We start from the raw sequence: 18,344 nt of genomic DNA, 5'->3' as shown, positions 1-18,344 counted from the left end.
ATTGAGAACGTATTTAACCTGGGAAAAGGTTGAGAACCATGCTTGCTCACAGCACTAATGTATAATAAAATATGTCCCTTGGATTTCATCGTCAAACGCTTCTTTGAAGCTGAACATCCTGATAGTTAAGTTAATCAAACAAAACATTGGCTTCTGGCAAAGACACATCACTGTTACCTGAAGCAAAAATAAAGACACACAAAGGTATAAAAGTCAAAAGTAAGAGCTCCATGAACATCTCGACAGCTTCATTACTGTCTGCAGATTCACCTGATCATCACAGCAAAGGTAAGACACTCACTCAGTCTCTCACGGGTTACAGATCCTCACCTAAAAAACTCTCGTCCTCTGGTGCAGATGAATGGTCTCTCTCTCATCGCCATCATCTGCCTGAGTGCAGGACTGTGGATTGGAGCAAACGTGAGTGAATTAGAGTCAATTGTGAGCTCAATTTCTTCTTACGAATGTATTTCTTTTCTTTTTGATCTCACAGGCTGACTGTGGAAAAGGTTAGTATCTTCACCCAGATTATCTTTTTAGATAGTGCAGTGATCCACTCATTGTTGGATTATATTTCTCTATGAACCAGAGAACTGCCCCAATGGCTGGAGCCGATACAACGACAGATGCTTCTACTACGTCAACACAGCTGCAGACTTTTCCACCGCTGAGGTCTTTACTGAAACATTATTTTTATGTTTTTAAAATGCTACTTTATTCCCACCTATTCATCCGTCTATCTATCCTGTCTTTCCTCCAGTGAAACTGCATCGGTCTCGGTGGAAACCTGGTCTCCATCCACAGCAAAGAAGAACTGAGTCACATCGAGGGGATGCTCAGAATGATCACTGGGGTCAACAAGCGCATCTGGACTGGAGGCTTTGATATTGCCAAGGTCTTTACGATACATACAACAAGTGATAAAATGTTTGAAAAATTGAGGGATTATTATTTAAAATCTGTCATGAATTGGTTAAATGAATCTCTAATGTCACCTATAATCTCTGATAAACCTTTTATTTTTTAATTTAAATGTCATTATTGTGGCAGATCCAACGATACACACATGAGAAAGAAGCGTCTTCTCGTGATAAACATTCTGCTGTATCCAAGTCATCTTCGGGTTGTGACGGACCATCGTTTTCAACCCAACAACTCAAGCTCAACAAAATAAAAAAAATACTGATTTAACAATTATCAGAAACAGTTGAGAATTGGGACTTACGACTAACGTTGACAGTGATTAGTTAAATGGATCATTTGATACACAAGATGATTTGAAATGAGTGTTTGAACTCTTGGTACAGGAGGGAAACTGGATGTGGACTGATGGTACAAAGTTCAACTTTACCTACTGTGGCCCGGGTCAGCCCAGCAATGGTGGAGGGACTGAGAATTGTCTGGAGTTGAACTGGAACAGTAAGTGTGAATAGTTTTAATATAACGAATCGAAGATGCATTTCTAACCAGTTGTTCTAACGTTCCAGACAAGCCCAATGACCACCAGTGCTACCACAAGAAGCCGTACATGTGCGCCAGACGTCTGTGAGGCTCTCGACGATCACGTCATTGAGACGCTACACTTAGTAGTGCCACAATAAAACCTACTGCAAGTCAATCGTGTCTGTTTTTACATTTGAACAGATGAACATGCAAGTGGTTTGATCTATTATCAAAAAATAGTTTAATTATTTTTTATAGGTGGACAAGAAAGAGAAAATGAAAGAAGAAAAAAAAACATTATCTCAGAGTTATTTCCTTTAACGGTGCTGCAATCCTTACTTTTAAAGTACCTGATATGAATATAACATATATAGTGAACATATATAAGCCTGAAGACAAACATGAAAATAATTTACTAAATTATAAAAAATATTCCTCGTTAAATAAAATATTGAATTATTAAATTGCTTCTGTACCAAAGGTATTCATTTAAACTCATCTTTATTTGGAATGAAAACAAAGATTTAACGGATAGGTATCAGGTAATATATAGTTTTATTATTACTTATTATTGAAGTTTCATTACGCTGCGTTGAACAAACTTTAAATCCTGTCAGTGCACGAGGAGAAGATCAATGAGGCAGAAAATATTGAACAATTTGATTTGAACATTAATAATTACATTATGCACCAAAACCTGAGCAGTTAAAACCAATAAAACAAGTTCCACAATCTCATAAATGATTAAAAAAAAAAGTGTCAGATATCTCACTAAAAAAATGACCTCGTCTTTTTGGCTGAACCATCTTCTCCATTAATTCATTCTTAAAATATTCCATGTGAAATCAAATATTGAATTATTAAATTGCTTCTGTACCAGAGCCATTTATTTAAACTGGTCTTTATTTGGAATTAAAACAAAGATTTGACTGAAATATACTGCTCAGGTGACTCAGGAATGATAATAAAGGAACATATGACACACGTAATGATCACTTCAATGATCATAAGAAATAGCAAAAGACAGAATCATGTAACATTTTAAATAATTAAAGAACATCAATACCGAGCAAATATTCTCTTCAGTGAAATAGTGTTTTAATAACAGATGCGATTTTAGCCGTTAATAGTTTGAATCCAGGGAAAACAGTTTGAAAACTACTTGTTTTCAGGTTATTATTTGATCCTTTTAATCAATATTTATATACATATATTTCTGTAGTTTAAAACTCATCTTTAAATTGTCATTGTAGATTAAAAGTAACCGTTGTGCATGAGTGATGTATACAGAACAAAAATGTATGTTTAAAAACATACAACTTTAGTGAAACTAATGTGAAAGACCAGATGAGAATGAAACAAACCAGCTCATGAACAAGAGGCTTCAGAAATATGAACTCACTAAGTAAGTAAGTAAAAGTTTTAGTTTCCATGTGTCTTATTTGAGCTGTTCTAGACCAGGGTCACAAAGCGCTTGAACATTCAAAAGCAAAACACGGTTTAAAAATACATACAAATTAAAAAACTCTAAAAGGTCAAGACAACATAGAGACAAACACAGCAACAACAAGAAAGTTAAGAAAATCAGGAAAAAGCACAAATAAGAATATCTTTAGCTGTTTCTTTTTGTATTCAGTAAGTAAGTGATATCAAGTTATAATAATAATAATAATAGTAGTAGTAAGTAAGTAATGACAGTAGATCGTCAAACACAGAGATCGTTCCAAAGTTTAGGAGCAACAGTCTGGAAGGATTTCTCTCCTCTGGTCCTGAAGCGTGTTCAGGAAGTTTTTACTTTATATTTTTAAATCAAGTAGAATGATTGTTTTTTAACTTTTCATTTATAGATGCTCCCAATGACAGCTCCTGCCATTTTAAGAAGACATCCAGAGAAATAACAGGATTGGATTGAAGATTATTTAACGTGTTTCGATCCTTGCTCAACAATTAATAAAGTTTTCAGAATCTCTATTGTTTCTCTTCATTTGTCGTCAATAAAATGATCCACTGGTCACAATCACAAAACAAACTCAGGGGATAATTCACCCAAAAATAAACTCCACTCATTTTCTACTAACCCTTATGTCGACAAATGTTGGGATTATTTTCAGAGTCATCTGTTCTTTTTAGAGTTATAGACAAAAATGTTTGTTCATTTTAATGTAGCGACTGGAGCTCAGTTGTCTTCGCCTTCATCTTGGTCCAAAAAGACGCTTAAAAATATCCAAATACCTACATACTTCTACTACAGAAAACTGATATTTCAGGTGAAAAGAGAAATCTTTCAATTAATTTCATGATTGCAGAAAATTCAGAATTAAAGAGGGCAGATGTGATGACATGTAGTTTCTATCAGTATGTTTGAACTGAGCTACTTATACCTGGTGCCACCGTCAATCTGAAATATACAATCAAAATGATCATGATGGTTTTATAGCGCTGCAAACTTCAAAATAATTCAAATGATCTCTGATCATTTTGGAATAAAACTTAACAGCTCGTCGTAACCTTTCATTTTTTTCACTTAAAGAAAACTTGCCATAACATTTGACAAAGACATGTCTCTAGTTCAACTCTGCAGAAAACTCACCAGAAACTGTTTCAACTGAAAACAATCTCTAAACTTGGGAAAATGATGTCACAACATGATCAGGTTCTTATAACCCATGTGTTTGTGTAGTTTAGACACTTAAATAAAGTGTTACAATAGTCTAAACAAGAAGGATTTCTCTCGCCTGCAGTTCAGACTAAACTCTGCCAGAATTCTGAGCAGCTCTAGCAGAAGAACTCACATTTCTCCGATCCTTAAAGGGCACCTAATGTGCTGATTTAAGTGTCTCTTAAATTGTTCTAGGACCTTTATTATACTCAGTTTCTTTTTGCACAAAACTCTCATTTAATAAAGATATCTACATTACAAAATACGCTTGAGCCCCGCCCACTTCAAATGCGCTCTTTTGGCTAAGAAGAAGTCTCGTCCAAGCAACCACGCCCACTCTGCCCAGAAACTACCGTTTTGTACATTAAAAAACGAATAATAAAAAAAAAAAATTTCAAGTAGAGAAGTAACTCTCACCATGTTTACATGAATATTTAATTTGTTTCACGATTAACATGTAGGTACTTTACTGATTTAGGGCTTCTAGGGGAGAACACCTGCACCAGAGTGAAATCAGAATGTTTCATTTAAACCGTAATCTCGTTTGGCGAGATTTTCAGACTAGAACTTTATTAAGTAATAACTTCAAAACGGAGCGACGTCATGATTAATGACCGACTGCATTTTGAAGAGGACGAGCAGGATCTGGTGACACAGTTGATCACCAGATCCTGTTGAGAAGACTGAGGGATGAAGACTGTCTGGGTCTGTGTTACAATGGTTCTCATCTTACCTTTCTGGGCGCAGTTTTAGTGTATCTGCCAATCAAATGAGGTCTGAATGGGCAGATCTGTTGCGTGGAGTCCCTCAAGGTTCTGTTCTGGGTGCTTTATTGTTTTTGCTGTTCTTGATTCCCCTGGGTAAAATCATTCAGAGATTTCCTGATGTTTCTTATTACATTTTTGCTGATGACATCCAGCTCTACTGCTCTTTTGATCCAACTGAGCTCCAGAGGCTGAACTTAGTCAATTGTTTGCTAGAAATTATACAATGAGTGAAAACACTTTGCAGCGAAATGTGGACAAAACTGAAACTCTGGTTATTGCTCCTGATGATAAGATTCCAGGGTTGAGTCAGTACTTGGGTGACTTAAGTCAGTCCGTCAAACTGAGCCTGAGACACCTGGGTGTTGTATTTGACAAAGACATGTCATTAGTTCAACACTGTAGAAAACTGACCAAAAACTGTTTCAACTGAGAAAAATCTCTAAACTTAGGAAAATGTTGTCACAACTTGATCTGGAGCTTGTAATCCATGCGTTTGTGTCTTAGCGGCTGGACTATTGCAACAGTTTGTTTCATGTCTTAACAAGAAGGATCTGTCTCGCCTGCAGTTGATACAAAACTCTGCAGCAAGAATTCTGAGCCGCTCAAGTAGAACAACTTACATTTCTCTGATCCTTAAAACTCTTTACTGGCTGCCAGTTCATTTCAGGATCAACTTTAAAATTCTGGTTCTTACTCTCAGATCTATTCATGGTCAGACCTTCCATCAGTGATCTGATCCAGACTTACACCCCAGCTCGGGCTCTGAGGTTTGTGGATCAGAATCTACTGATGGTTCCTCACACACGGTTCAGGACCAGAGGAGAGAAATCCTTACAGACTGTTGCTCCTAAGCTTTGGAACGATCTCGGTGTTTGATGATCTACTGACTCCTTCAAGAAACATTTTAAGACATTTTTATTCATGCTTTTCCTTGATACTCTGTGACTCCTGTGTATGTCTTGGTGTTCTCTTGATCTTTTAAGTATATACGAGAACGTATTTAACCAGGGAAAAGGTGGAGAACCATGCTAACCCAACCATGTTCGCTCACAGCACTAATGTATAATAAAATATGTCCCTTGGATTTCATCGTCAAACGCTTCTTTGAAGCTGAACATCCTGAAGGTTAAGTTAATCAAACAAAACATTTGCTTCTGACAAAAACACATCACTGTTACCTGAAGCAAAATAAAGAAACATGAAGGTATAAAAGTCAAAAGTTAGAGCTCCATGAACATCTCGACAGCTTCATTACTGTCTGCAGATTCACCTGATCATCACAGCAAAGGTAAGACACTCACTCAGTCTCTCACGGGTTACTCACCTAAAAAACTCTTGTCCTCTGGTGCAGATGAATGGTCTCTCTCTCATCGCCATCATCTGCCTGAGTGGTGGACTGTGGATTGGAGCAAACGTGAGTGAATTGGAGTCAATAGTGAGCTCCATTTCTTTTGGGAAGATGAAGCTAAAGCTCCGTCTTTAAGAAACCAAATTGACTTGACTGCCTGTTGATTGATCAAACTTATGAATGTATTTCTTTTCTTTTTGATCTCACAGGCTGACTGTTGTGGAAAAGGTTAGTATCTTTACCCAGATTATCTTTTAAGATAGTGTAGTGATCCACCTTTTGCTGGATTATATTTCTGTATGAACCAGGGAACTGCTGTAAGAACTGCCCCAATGGCTGGAGCCAATACAACGACAGATGCTTCTACTACGCCAACACAGCTGCAGACTTTTCCACCGCTGAGGTTTTTATTGAAACATTATTTTTCTGTTTTTAAAATGCTACTTTATTCCCACCTATTCATCCGTCTATCTATCCTGTCTTTCCTCCAGTCAAACTGCATCGGTCTCGGTGGAAACCTGGTCTCCATCCACAGCAAAGAAGAACTGAGTCACATCGAGGGGATGCTCAGAACGATCACTGGGGTCAACAAGCGCATCTGGACTGGAGGCTTTGATTCTGTCAAGGTCTTTACGATACATACAACAAGTGCTAAAATGTTTGAAAAATTGAGGGATTATTATTTAAAATCGGTCATGAATGATTAAATTAATCTCTAATGTCACCTATAATCTCTGATAAACCTTTTATTTTTTCATTTAAATGCCATTATTGTGGCATCTCTAGTGATAAACATTCTGCTGTATCCAAGTCATCTTCGGGTTGTGACGGACCATAGTTTTCAACCCGACAACTCAAGCTCGAGAAGACAAAAAATACTCATTTAACAATTATCAGAAACAGTTGAGAATTGGGACTTACGACTAATGTTGACAGTGATTAGTTAAATGGATCATTTGATACACAAGCTGATTTGAAATGAGTGTTTGAACTCTTGGTACAGGAGGGAAACTGGATGTGGACTGATGGTACAAAGTTCAACTTTACCTACTGGGCCCCGGGTCAGCCCAGCAATGGTGGAGGGACTGAGAATTGTCTGGAGTTGAACTGGAACAGTAAGTGTGAATAGTTTTAATATAACGAATCGAAGATGCATTTCTAACCAGTTGTTCTAACGTTCCAGACAAGCCCAATGACCACCAGTGCTACCACAAGAAGCCGTACATGTGCGCCAGACGTCTGTGAGGCTCTCGACGATCACGTCATTGAGACGCTACACTTAGTAGTGCCACAATAAAACCTACTGCAAGTCAATCGTGTCTGTTTTTTTACATTTGAACTGATGAACATATAAGTGGTTTAATCTATTACTTAAAAATAGTTTAATGGAAATGTATAGATAGACAAGAAAGACCAAAATGTGAAGACTGACATGTGCTAAATAAAAAAAAAGTTGAACTTTTTATAATAATATTAGATTTTATTTGTAAAGTACATTTGGTCAACAAATCTCAAAGTGCGAGAGTTTTAAAACAGGACAAGTAGGGGCTAAAGGTTTGGACACACCTTCTCATTCAATGCTTTTTTTTTTTTCATGATTATTAACATAACAGGTTCTCAATGAATGTCTTCAATGTATCAAAACTATGAATGAACACATGTGGAATCATGTAAATAAGTTTGAAATAACTGAAAACGTTTCTTGTATTCTAGTTTCTTCTCACCTGACATATATACAGTATAATTAAAATATATGAAGCTGACCTCAGTATTGAGAACGTATTTAACCTGGGAAAAGGTTGAGAACCATGCTTGCTCACAGCACTAATGTATAATAAAATATGTCCCTTGGATTTCATCGTCAAACGCTTCTTTGAAGCTGAACATCCTGATAGTTAAGTTAATCAAACAAAACATTGGCTTCTGGCAAAGACACATCACTGTTACCTGAAGCAAAAATAAAGACACACAAAGGTATAAAAGTCATAAGTAAGAGCTCCATGAACATCTCGACAGCTTCACTACTGTCTGCAGATTCACCTGATCATCACAGCAAAGGTAAGACACTCACTCAGTCTCTCACGGGTTACAGATCCTCACCTAAAAAACTCTCGTCCTCTGGTGCAGATGAATGGTCTCTCTCTCATCGCCATCATCTGCCTGAGTAGTGGACTGTGGATTGGAGCAAACGTGAGTGAATAAGAGTCAATTGTGAGCTCAATTTCTTCTTACGAATCAATTCCTTTCTTTTTGATCTCACAGGCTGACTGTGGAAAACGTAAGTATATTCACCCAGATTATCTTTTTAGATAGTGCAGTGATCCACTCATTGTTGGATTATATTTCTCTATGAACCAGAGAACTGCCCCAATGGCTGGAGCCGATACAACGACCGATGCTTCTACTACGTCAACACAGCTGCAGACTTTTCCACCGCTGAGGTCTTTAGTGAAACATTATTTTTATGTTTTTAAAATGCTACTTTATTCCCACTTATTCATCCGTCTATCTATCCTGTCTTTCCTCCAGTGAAACTGCATCGGTCTCGGTGGAAACCTGGTCTCCATCCACTGCCAAGAAGAACTGAGTCACATCGAGGGGATGCTCAGAACGATCACTGGGGTCAACAAGCGCATCTGGACTGGAGGCTTTGATATTGCCAAGGTCTTTACGATACATACAACAAGTGCTAAAATGTTTGAAAAATTGAGGGATTATTATTTAAAATCTGTCATGAATTGGTTAAATTAATCTCTAATGTCACCTATAATCTCTGATAAACCTTTCATTTTTTAATTTAAATGTCATTATTGTGGCAGATCCAACGATACACACATGAGAAAGAAGCGTCTTCTCGTGATAAACATTCTGCTGTATCCAAGTCATCTTCGGGTTGTGACGGACCATCGTTTTCAACCCGACAACTCAAGCTCAACAAAATAAAAAAAATACTGATTTAACAATTATCAGAAACAGTTGAGAATTGGGACTTACGACTAACGTTGACAGTGATTAGTTAAATGGATCATTTGATACACAAGATGATTTGAAATGAGTGTTTGAACTCTTGGTACAGGAGGGAAACTGGATGTGGACTGATGGTACAAAGTTCAACTTTAACTACTGGGGCCCGGGTCAGCCCAGCAATGGTGGAGGGACTGAGAATTGTCTGGAGTTGAACTGGAACAGTAAGTGTGAATAGTTTTAATATAACGAATCGAAGATGCATTTCTAACCAGTTGTTCTAACGTTCCAGACAAGCCCAATGACCACCAGTGCTACCACAAGAAGCCGTACATGTGCGCCAGACGTCTGTGAGGCTCTCGACGATCACGTCATTGAGACGCTACACTTAGTAGTGCCACAATAAAACCTACTGCAAGTCAATCGTGTCTGTTTTTACATTTGAACAGATGAACATGCAAGTGGTTTGATCTATTATCAAAAAATAGTTTAATTATTTTTTATAGGTGGACAAGAAAGAGAAAATGAAAGAAGAAAAAAAAACATTATCTCAGAGTTATTTCCTTTAACGGTGCTGCAATCCTTACTTTTAAAGTACCTGATATGAATATAACATATATAGTGAACATATATAAGCCTGAAGACAAACATGAAAATAATTTACTAAATTATAAAAAATATTCCTCGTTAAATAAAATATTGAATTATTAAATTGCTTCTGTACCAAAGGTATTCATTTAAACTCATCTTTATTTGGAATGAAAACAAAGATTTAACGGATAGGTATCAGGTAATATATAGTTTTATTATTACTTATTATTGAAGTTTCATTACGCTGCGTTGAACAAACTTTAAATCCTGTCAGTGCACGAGGAGAAGATCAATGAGGCAGAAAATATTGAACAATTTGATTTGAACATTAATAATTACATTATGCACCAAAACCTGAGCAGTTAAAACCAATAAAACAAGTTCCACAATCTCATAAATGATTAAAAAAAAAAGTGTCAGATATCTCACTAAAAAAATGACCTCGTCTTTTTGGCTGAACCATCTTCTCCATTAATTCATTCTTAAAATATTCCATGTGAAATCAAATATTGAATTATTAAATTGCTTCTGTACCAGAGCCATTTATTTAAACTGGTCTTTATTTGGAATTAAAACAAAGATTTGACTGAAATATACTGCTCAGGTGACTCAGGAATGATAATAAAGGAACATATGACACACGTAATGATCACTTCAATGATCATAAGAAATAGCAAAAGACAGAATCATGTAACATTTTAAATAATTAAAGAACATCAATACCGAGCAAATATTCTCTTCAGTGAAATAGTGTTTTAATAACAGATGCGATTTTAGCCGTTAATAGTTTGAATCCAGGGAAAACAGTTTGAAAACTACTTGTTTTCAGGTTATTATTTGATCCTTTTAATCAATATTTATATACATATATTTCTGTAGTTTAAAACTCATCTTTAAATTGTCATTGTAGATTAAAAGTAACCGTTGTGCATGAGTGATGTATACAGAACAAAAATGTATGTTTAAAAACATACAACTTTAGTGAAACTAATGTGAAAGACCAGATGAGAATGAAACAAACCAGCTCATGAACAAGAGGCTTCAGAAATATGAACTCACTAAGTAAGTAAGTAAAAGTTTTAGTTTCCATGTGTCTTATTTGAGCTGTTCTAGACCAGGGTCACAAAGCGCTTGAACATTCAAAAGCAAAACACGGTTTAAAAATACATACAAATTAAAAAACTCTAAAAGGTCAAGACAACATAGAGACAAACACAGCAACAACAAGAAAGTTAAGAAAATCAGGAAAAAGCACAAATAAGAATATCTTTAGCTGTTTCTTTTTGTATTCAGTAAGTAAGTGATATCAAGTTATAATAATAATAATAATAGTAGTAGTAAGTAAGTAATGACAGTAGATCGTCAAACACAGAGATCGTTCCAAAGTTTAGGAGCAACAGTCTGGAAGGATTTCTCTCCTCTGGTCCTGAAGCGTGTTCAGGAAGTTTTTACTTTATATTTTTAAATCAAGTAGAATGATTGTTTTTTAACTTTTCATTTATAGATGCTCCCAATGACAGCTCCTGCCATTTTAAGAAGACATCCAGAGAAATAACAGGATTGGATTGAAGATTATTTAACGTGTTTCGATCCTTGCTCAACAATTAATAAAGTTTTCAGAATCTCTATTGTTTCTCTTCATTTGTCGTCAATAAAATGATCCACTGGTCACAATCACAAAACAAACTCAGGGGATAATTCACCCAAAAATAAACTCCACTCATTTTCTACCAACCCTTATGACGACTAATTTCGGGATTATTTTCAGAGTCATCTGTTCTTTTTAGAGTTATAGACAAAAATGTTTGTTCATTTTAATGTAGCGACTGGAGCTCAGTTGTCTTCGCCTTCATCTTGGTCCAAAAAGACGCTTAAAAATATCCAAATACCTACATACTTCTACTACAGAAAACAGATATTTCAGGTGAAAAGAGAAATCATTCAATTAATTTCATGATTGCAGAAAATTCAGAATTAAAGAGGGCAGATGTGATGACATGTAGTTTCTATCAGTATGTTTGAACTGAGCTACTTATACCTGGTGCCACCGTCAATCTGAAATATACAATCAAAATGATCATGATGGTTTTATAGCGCTGCAAACTTCAAAATAATTCAAATGATCTCTGATCATTTTGGAATAAAACTTAACAGCTCGTCGTAACCTTTCATTTTTTTCACTTAAAGAAAACTTGCCATAACATTTGACAAAGACATGTCTCTAGTTCAACTCTGCAGAAAACTCACCAGAAACTGTTTCAACTGAAAACAATCTCTAAACTTGGGAAAATGATGTCACAACATGATCAGGTTCTTATAACCCATGTGTTTGTGTGGTTTAGACACTTAAATAAAGTGTTACAATAGTCTAAACAAGAAGGATTTCTCTCGCCTGCAGTTCAGACTAAACTCTGCAGCCAGAATTCTGAGCAGCTCTAGCAGAAGAACTCACATTTCTCCGATCCTTAAAGGGCACCTAATGTGCTGATTTAAGTGTCTCTTAAATTGTTCTAGGACTTCTATTATACTCAGTTTCTTTTTGCACAAAACTCTCATTTAATAAAGATATCTACATTACAAAATACGCTTAAGCCCCGCCCACTTCAAATGCGCTCTTTTGGCTAAGAAGAAGTCTCGTCCAAGCAACCACGCCCACTCTGCCCAGAAACTACCGTTTTGTACATTAAAAAACGAATAATAAAAAAAAAAATTTCAAGTAGAGAAGTAACTCTCACCATGTTTACATGAATATTTAATTTGTTTCACGATTAACATGTAGGTACTTTACTGATTTAGGGCTTCTAGGGGAGAACACCTGCACCAGAGTGAAATCAGAATGTTTCATTTAAACCGTAATCTCGTTTGGCGAGATTTTCAGACGAGAACTTTATTAAGTAATAACTTCAAAACGGAGCGACGTCATGATTAATGACCGACTGCATTTTGAAGAGGACGAGCAGGATCTGGTGACACAGTTGATCACCAGATCCTGCCAAGAAGACTGAGGGATGAAGACTGTCTGGGTCTGTGTTACAATGGTTCTCATCTTACCTTTCTGGGCGCAGTTTTAGTGTATCTGCCAATCAAATGAGGTCTGAATGGGCAGATCTGTTGCGTGGAGTCCCTCAAGGTTCTGTTCTGGGTGCTTTATTGTTTTTGCTGTTCTTGATTCCCCTGGGTAAAATCATTCAGAGATTTCCTGATGTTTCTTATTACATTTTTGCTGATGACATCCAGCTCTACTGCTCTTTTGATCCAACTGAGCTCCAGAGGCTGAACTTAGTCAATTGTTTGCTAGAAATTAAACAATGAGTGAAAACACTTTGCAGCGAAATGTGGACAAAACTGAAACTCTGGTTATTGCTCCTGATGATAAGATTCCAGGGTTGAGTCAGTACTTGGGTGACTTAAGTCAGTCCGTAAAACTGAGCCTGAGACACCTTGGTGTTGTATTTGACAAAGACATGTCATTAGTTCAACACTGTAGAAACTGACCAAAAACTGTTTCAACTGAGAAAAATCTCTAAACTTAGGAAAATGTTGTCACAACTTGATCTGGAGCTTGTAATCCATGCGTTTGTGTCTTAGCGGCTGGACTATTGCAACAGTTTGTTTCATGTCTTAACAAGAAGGATCTGTCTCGCCTGCAGTTGATACAAAACTCTGCAGCAAGAATTCTGAGCCGCTCAAGTAGAACAACTTACATTTCTCTGATCCTTAAAACTCTTTACTGGCTGCCAGTTCATTTCAGGATCAACTTTAAAATTCTGGTTCTTACTCTCAGATCTATTCATGGTCAGACCTTCCATCAGTGATCTGATCCAGACTTACACCCCAGCTCGGGCTCTGAGGTTTGTGGATCAGAATCTACTGATGGTTCCTCACACACGGTTCAGGACCAGAGGAGAGAAATCCTTACAGACTGTTGCTCCTAAGCTTTGGAACGATCTCGGTGTTTGATGATCTACTGACTCCTTCAAGAAACATTTTAAGACATTTTTATTCATGCTTTTCCTTGATACTCTGTGACTCCTGTGTATGTCTTGCTGTTGTCTTGATCTTTTAAGTATATACGAGAACGTATTTAACCAGGGAAAAGGTGGAGAACCATGCTTACCCAACCATGTTCGCTCACAGCACTAATGTATAATAAAATATGTCCCTTGGATTTCATCGTCAAACGCTTCATTGAAGCTGAACATCCTGAAGGTTAAGTTAATCAAACAAAACATTTGCTTCTGACAAAACACATCACTGTTACCTGAAGCAAAATAAAGAAACATGAAGGTATAAAAGTCAAAAGTAAGAGCTCCATGAACATCTCGACAGCTTCATTACTGTCTGCAGATTCACCTGATCATCACAGCAAAGGTAAGACACTCACTCAGTCTCTCACGGGTTACTCACCTAAAAAACTGTTGTCCTCTGGTGCAGATGAACGGTCTCTCTCTCATGGCCATCATCTGCCTGAGTGGTGGACTGTGGATTGGAGCAAACGTGAGTGAATTGGAGTCAATAGTGAGCTCCATTTCTTTTGGAAAGATGAAGCTAAAGCTCCGTCTTTAAGAAACCAAATTGACTTGACTGCCTGTTGATTGATCAAACTTATGAATGTATTTATTTTCTTTTTGATCTCACAGGCTGACTGTTGTGGAAAAGGTTAGTATCTTTACCCAGATTATCTTTTAAGATAGTGTAGTGATCCACCTTTTGCTGGATTATATTTCTGTATGAACCAGGGAACTGCTGTAAGAACTGCCCCAATGGCTGGAGCCAATACAACGACAGATGCTTCTACTACGCCAACACAGCTGCAGACTTTTCCACCGCTGAGGTCTTTATTGAAACATTATTTTTCTGTTTTTAAAATGCTACTTTATTCCCACTTATTCATCCGTCTATCTATCCTGTCTTTCCTCCAGTCAAACTGCATCGGTCTCGGTGGAAACCTGGTCTCCATCCACAGCAAAGAGGAACTGAGTCACATCGAGGGGATGCTCAGAACGATCACTGGGGTCAACAAGCGCATCTGGACTGGAGGCTTTGATATTGCCAAGGTCTTTACGATACATACAACAAGTGCTAAAATGTATGAAAAATTGAGGGATTATTATTTAAAATCTGTCATGAATTGGTTAAATTAATCTCTAATGTCACCTATAATCTCTGATAAACCTTTTATTTTTTAATTTAAATGTCATTATTGTGGCAGATCCAACGATACACACATGAGAAAGAAGCGTCTTCTCGTGATAAACATTCTGCTGTATCCAAGTCATCTTCGGGTTGTGACGGACCATCGTTTTCAACCCAACAACTCAAGCTCAACAACATAAAAAAATACTGATTTAAAAATGATCAGAAACAGTTGAGAATTTGGACTTACGACTAACGTTGACAGTGATTAGTTAAATGGATCATTTGATACACAAGATGATTTGAAATGAGTGCTTGAACTCTTGGTACAGGAGGGAAACTGGATGTGGACTGATGGTACAAAGTTCGACTTTACCTACTGGGGCCCGTGTCAGCCCAGCAATGGTGGAGGAACTGAGAATTGTCTGGAGTTGAACTGGAACAGTAAGTGTGAATAGTTTTAATATAACGAATCGAAGATGCATTTCTAACCAGTTGTTCTAACGTTCCAGACAAGCCCAATGACCACCAGTGCTACCACAAGAAGCCGTACATGTGCGCCAGACGTCTGTGAGGCTCTCGACGATCACGTCATTGAGACGCTACACTTAGTAGTGCCACAATAAAACCTACTTCAAGTCAATCGTGTCTGTTTTTTACATTTGAACTGATGAACATATAAGTGGTTTAATCTATTACTTAAAAATAGTTTAATGGAAATGTATAGATAGACAAGAAAGACCAAAATGTGAAGACTGACATGTGCTAAATAAAAAAAAAGTTGAACTTTTTATAATAATATTAGATTTTATTTGTAAAGTACATTTGGTCAACAAATCTCAAAGTGCGAGAGTTTTAAAACAGGACAAGTAGAGGCTAAAGGTTTGGACACACCTTCTCATTCAATGCTTTTTTTTTTTTTCATGATTATTAACATAACAGGTTCTCAATGAATGTCTTCAATGTATCAAAACTATGAATGAACACATGTGGAATCATGTAAATAAGTTTGAAATAACTGAAAACGTTTCTTGTATTCTAGTTTCTTCTCACCTGACATATATACAGTATAATTAAAATATATGAAGCTGACCTCAGTATTGAGAACGTATTTAACCTGGGAAAAGGTTGAGAACCATGCTTGCTCACAGCACTAATGTATAATAAAATATGTCCCTTGGATTTCATCGTCAAACGCTTCTTTGAAGCTGAACATCCTGATAGTTAAGTTAATCAAACAAAACATTGGCTTCTGGCAAAGACACATCACTGTTACCTGAAGCAAAAATAAAGACACACAAAGGTATAAAAGTCAAAAGTAAGAGCTCCATGAACATCTCGACAGCTTCATTACTGTCTGCAGATTCACCTGATCATCACAGCAAAGGTAAGACACTCACTCAGTCTCTCACGGGTTACAGATCCTCACCTAAAAAAACTCTCGTCCTCTGGTGCAGATGAATGGTCTCTCTCTCATCGCCATCATCTGCCTGAGTAGTGGACTGTGGATTGGAGCAAACGTGAGTGAATTAGAGTCAATTGTGAGCTCAATTTCTTCTTACGAATGTATTTATTTTCTTTTTGATCTCACAGGCTGACTGTGGAAAAGGTTAGTATCTTCACCCAGATTATCTTTTTAGATAGTGCAGTGATCCACTCATTGTTGGATTATATTTCTCTATGAACCAGAGAACTGCCCCAATGGCTGGAGCCGATACAACGACAGATGCTTCTACTACGTCAACACAGCTGCAGACTTTTCCACCGCTGAGGTCTTTACTGAAACATTATTTTTATGTTTTTAAAATGCTACTTTATTCCCACTTATTCATCCGTCTATCTATCCTGTCTTTCCTCCAGTCAGACTGCATCGGTCTCGGTGGAAACCTGGTCTCCATCCACAGCAAAGAAGAACTGAGTCACATCGAGGGGATGCTCAGAATGATCACTGGGGTCAACAAGCGCATCTGGACTGGAGGCTTTGATATTGCCAAGGTCTTTACGATACATACAACAAGTGCTAAAATGTTTGAAAAATTGAGGGATTATTATTTATAATCTGTCATGAATGATTAAATTAATCTCTAATGTCACCTATAATCTCTGATAAACCTTTTATTTTTTAATTTAAATGTCATTATTGTGGCATCTCTAGTGATAAACATTCTGCTGTATCCAAGTCATCTTCGGGTTGTGACGGACCATCGTTTTCAACCCAACAACTCAAGCTCAACAAAATAAAAAAATACTGATTAAAAAATGATCAGAAACAGTTGAGAATTGGGACTTACGACTAACGTTGACAGTGATTAGTTAAATGGATCATTTGATACACAAGATGATTTGAAATGAGTGTTTGAACTCTTGGTACAGGAGGGAAACTGGATGTGGACTGATGGTACAAAGTTCGACTTTACCTACTGGGGCCCGGGTCAGCCCAGCAATGGTGGAGGGACTGAGGATTGTCTGGAGTTGAACTGGAACAGTAAGTGTGAATAGTTTTAATATAACGAATCGAAGATGCATTTCTAACCAGTTGTTCTAACGTTCCAGACAAGCCCAATGACCACCAGTGCTACCACAAGAAGCCGTACATGTGCGCCAGACGTCTGTGAGGCTCTCGACGATCACGTCATTGAGACGCTACACTTAGTAGTGCCACAATAAAACCTACTGCAAGTCAATCGTGTCTGTTTTTACATTTGAACTGATGAACATGCAAGTGGTTTGATCTATTTTCAAAAAATAGTTTAATTAATTTTTATAGGTGGACAAGAAAGAGAAAATGAAAGAGAACAAAAAAAAACATTATCTTCCAGTTATTTCCTTTAACGGTGCTGCAATCCTTACTTTTAAAGTACCTGATATGAATACAACATATATAGTGAACATATATAAGCCTGAAGACAAACATGAAAAGAATTTACTAAATTATAAAAAATATTCCTCCTTAAATAAAATATTGAATTATTAAATTGCTTCTGTACCAAAGGCATTCATTTAAACTCATCTTTATTTGGAATGAAAACAAAGATTTAACGGATAGGTATCAGGTAATATATATTTTTATTATTACTTATTATTGAAGTTTCATTATGCTGCGTTGAACAAACTTTAAATCCTGTCAGTGCACGAGGAGAAGATCAATGAGGCAGAAAATATTGAACAATTTGATTTGAACATTAATAATCACATTATGCACCAAAACCTGAGCAGTTAAAACCAATAAAACAAGTTCCACAATCTCATAAATGATTTTAAAAAAAAAGTCAGATATCTCACTAAAAAAATGACCTCGTCTTTTTGGCTGAACCATCTTCTCCATTAATTCATTCTTAAAATATTCCTTGTGAAATCAAATATTGAATTATACCAGAGCCATTAATTTAAACTGGTCTTTATTTGGAATTAAAACAAAGATTTGACTTGGAACCGT

General features: G+C 36.7%; 3 protein-coding genes and 2 pseudogenes across 5 annotated transcripts; all 5 read left to right on the top strand.

The window, feature by feature from the left end:
- Nucleotides 1–234: 234 nt before the first annotated feature.
- LOC148058958 (galactose-specific lectin nattectin-like) lies at nt 235–1,618 on the top strand (annotated as a pseudogene). Its single transcript, XR_015709494.1, has 7 exons — nt 235–288; nt 358–420; nt 494–509; nt 590–672; nt 761–895; nt 1,308–1,419; nt 1,488–1,618. The product of XR_015709494.1 is annotated as a galactose-specific lectin nattectin-like (transcript).
- Nucleotides 1,619–6,086: 4,468 nt separating this feature from the next.
- Nucleotides 6,087–7,531, top strand: LOC148058957 (galactose-specific lectin nattectin-like). The gene is made up of 7 exons (XM_087782426.1): nt 6,087–6,157; nt 6,221–6,283; nt 6,427–6,445; nt 6,526–6,620; nt 6,709–6,843; nt 7,221–7,332; nt 7,401–7,531. The coding sequence occupies exons 2-7, from the start codon at nt 6,221–6,223 to the stop codon at nt 7,460–7,462; spliced, it is 486 nt and encodes a 161-aa protein (XP_087638552.1). The 5' UTR covers nt 6,087–6,157; the 3' UTR covers nt 7,463–7,531.
- Nucleotides 7,532–8,238: 707 nt separating this feature from the next.
- Nucleotides 8,239–9,604, top strand: LOC148058956 (galactose-specific lectin nattectin-like; annotated as a pseudogene). The gene is made up of 7 exons (XR_015709493.1): nt 8,239–8,275; nt 8,345–8,407; nt 8,480–8,495; nt 8,576–8,658; nt 8,747–8,881; nt 9,294–9,405; nt 9,474–9,604. The product of XR_015709493.1 is annotated as a galactose-specific lectin nattectin-like (transcript).
- Nucleotides 9,605–14,046: 4,442 nt separating this feature from the next.
- On the top strand, nt 14,047–15,551 carry LOC148058955 (galactose-specific lectin nattectin-like). The gene is made up of 7 exons (XM_087782429.1): nt 14,047–14,143; nt 14,207–14,269; nt 14,413–14,431; nt 14,512–14,606; nt 14,695–14,829; nt 15,241–15,352; nt 15,421–15,551. Exons 2-7 carry the CDS (start codon nt 14,207–14,209, stop codon nt 15,480–15,482), a joined length of 486 nt encoding a protein of 161 aa, XP_087638555.1. The 5' UTR covers nt 14,047–14,143; the 3' UTR covers nt 15,483–15,551.
- A 656-nt stretch (nt 15,552–16,207) lies between these two features.
- On the top strand, nt 16,208–17,592 carry LOC148058954 (galactose-specific lectin nattectin-like). The gene is made up of 7 exons (XM_087782434.1): nt 16,208–16,295; nt 16,366–16,428; nt 16,502–16,517; nt 16,598–16,680; nt 16,769–16,903; nt 17,282–17,393; nt 17,462–17,592. The coding sequence occupies exons 2-7, from the start codon at nt 16,366–16,368 to the stop codon at nt 17,521–17,523; spliced, it is 471 nt and encodes a 156-aa protein (XP_087638560.1). The 5' UTR covers nt 16,208–16,295; the 3' UTR covers nt 17,524–17,592.
- Nucleotides 17,593–18,344: the final 752 nt, after the last annotated feature.

The sequence above is a fragment of the Callionymus lyra genome, chromosome 19 (assembly GCF_982586985.1).
Source record: "Callionymus lyra chromosome 19, fCalLyr1.hap1.1, whole genome shotgun sequence".
In the NCBI taxonomy this organism is placed as follows: Eukaryota; Metazoa; Chordata; class Actinopteri; order Syngnathiformes; family Callionymidae; genus Callionymus; species Callionymus lyra.
Note: the sequence above shows the minus strand (reverse complement) of the source record. Positions and strands in the feature narration are given on the sequence as shown.

Bases quoted from the DNA above. Each gene is read 5' to 3' on its own strand.
- LOC148058957 (XM_087782426.1), top strand. From the start codon at position 6,221: ATGAATGGTCTCTCTCTCATCGCCATCATCTGCCTGAGTGGTGGACTG. The intron at 6,621-6,708 runs GTTTTTATTGAA...TCTTTCCTCCAG, and splicing joins CAGACTTTTCCACCGCTGAG to TCAAACTGCATCGGTCTCGG. The intron at 6,844-7,220 runs GTCTTTACGATA...CTCTTGGTACAG, and splicing joins GAGGCTTTGATTCTGTCAAG to GAGGGAAACTGGATGTGGAC.
- LOC148058955 (XM_087782429.1), top strand. From the start codon at position 14,207: ATGAACGGTCTCTCTCTCATGGCCATCATCTGCCTGAGTGGTGGACTG. The intron at 14,607-14,694 runs GTCTTTATTGAA...TCTTTCCTCCAG, and splicing joins CAGACTTTTCCACCGCTGAG to TCAAACTGCATCGGTCTCGG. The intron at 14,830-15,240 runs GTCTTTACGATA...CTCTTGGTACAG, and splicing joins GAGGCTTTGATATTGCCAAG to GAGGGAAACTGGATGTGGAC.
- LOC148058954 (XM_087782434.1), top strand. From the start codon at position 16,366: ATGAATGGTCTCTCTCTCATCGCCATCATCTGCCTGAGTAGTGGACTG. The intron at 16,681-16,768 runs GTCTTTACTGAA...TCTTTCCTCCAG, and splicing joins CAGACTTTTCCACCGCTGAG to TCAGACTGCATCGGTCTCGG. The intron at 16,904-17,281 runs GTCTTTACGATA...CTCTTGGTACAG, and splicing joins GAGGCTTTGATATTGCCAAG to GAGGGAAACTGGATGTGGAC.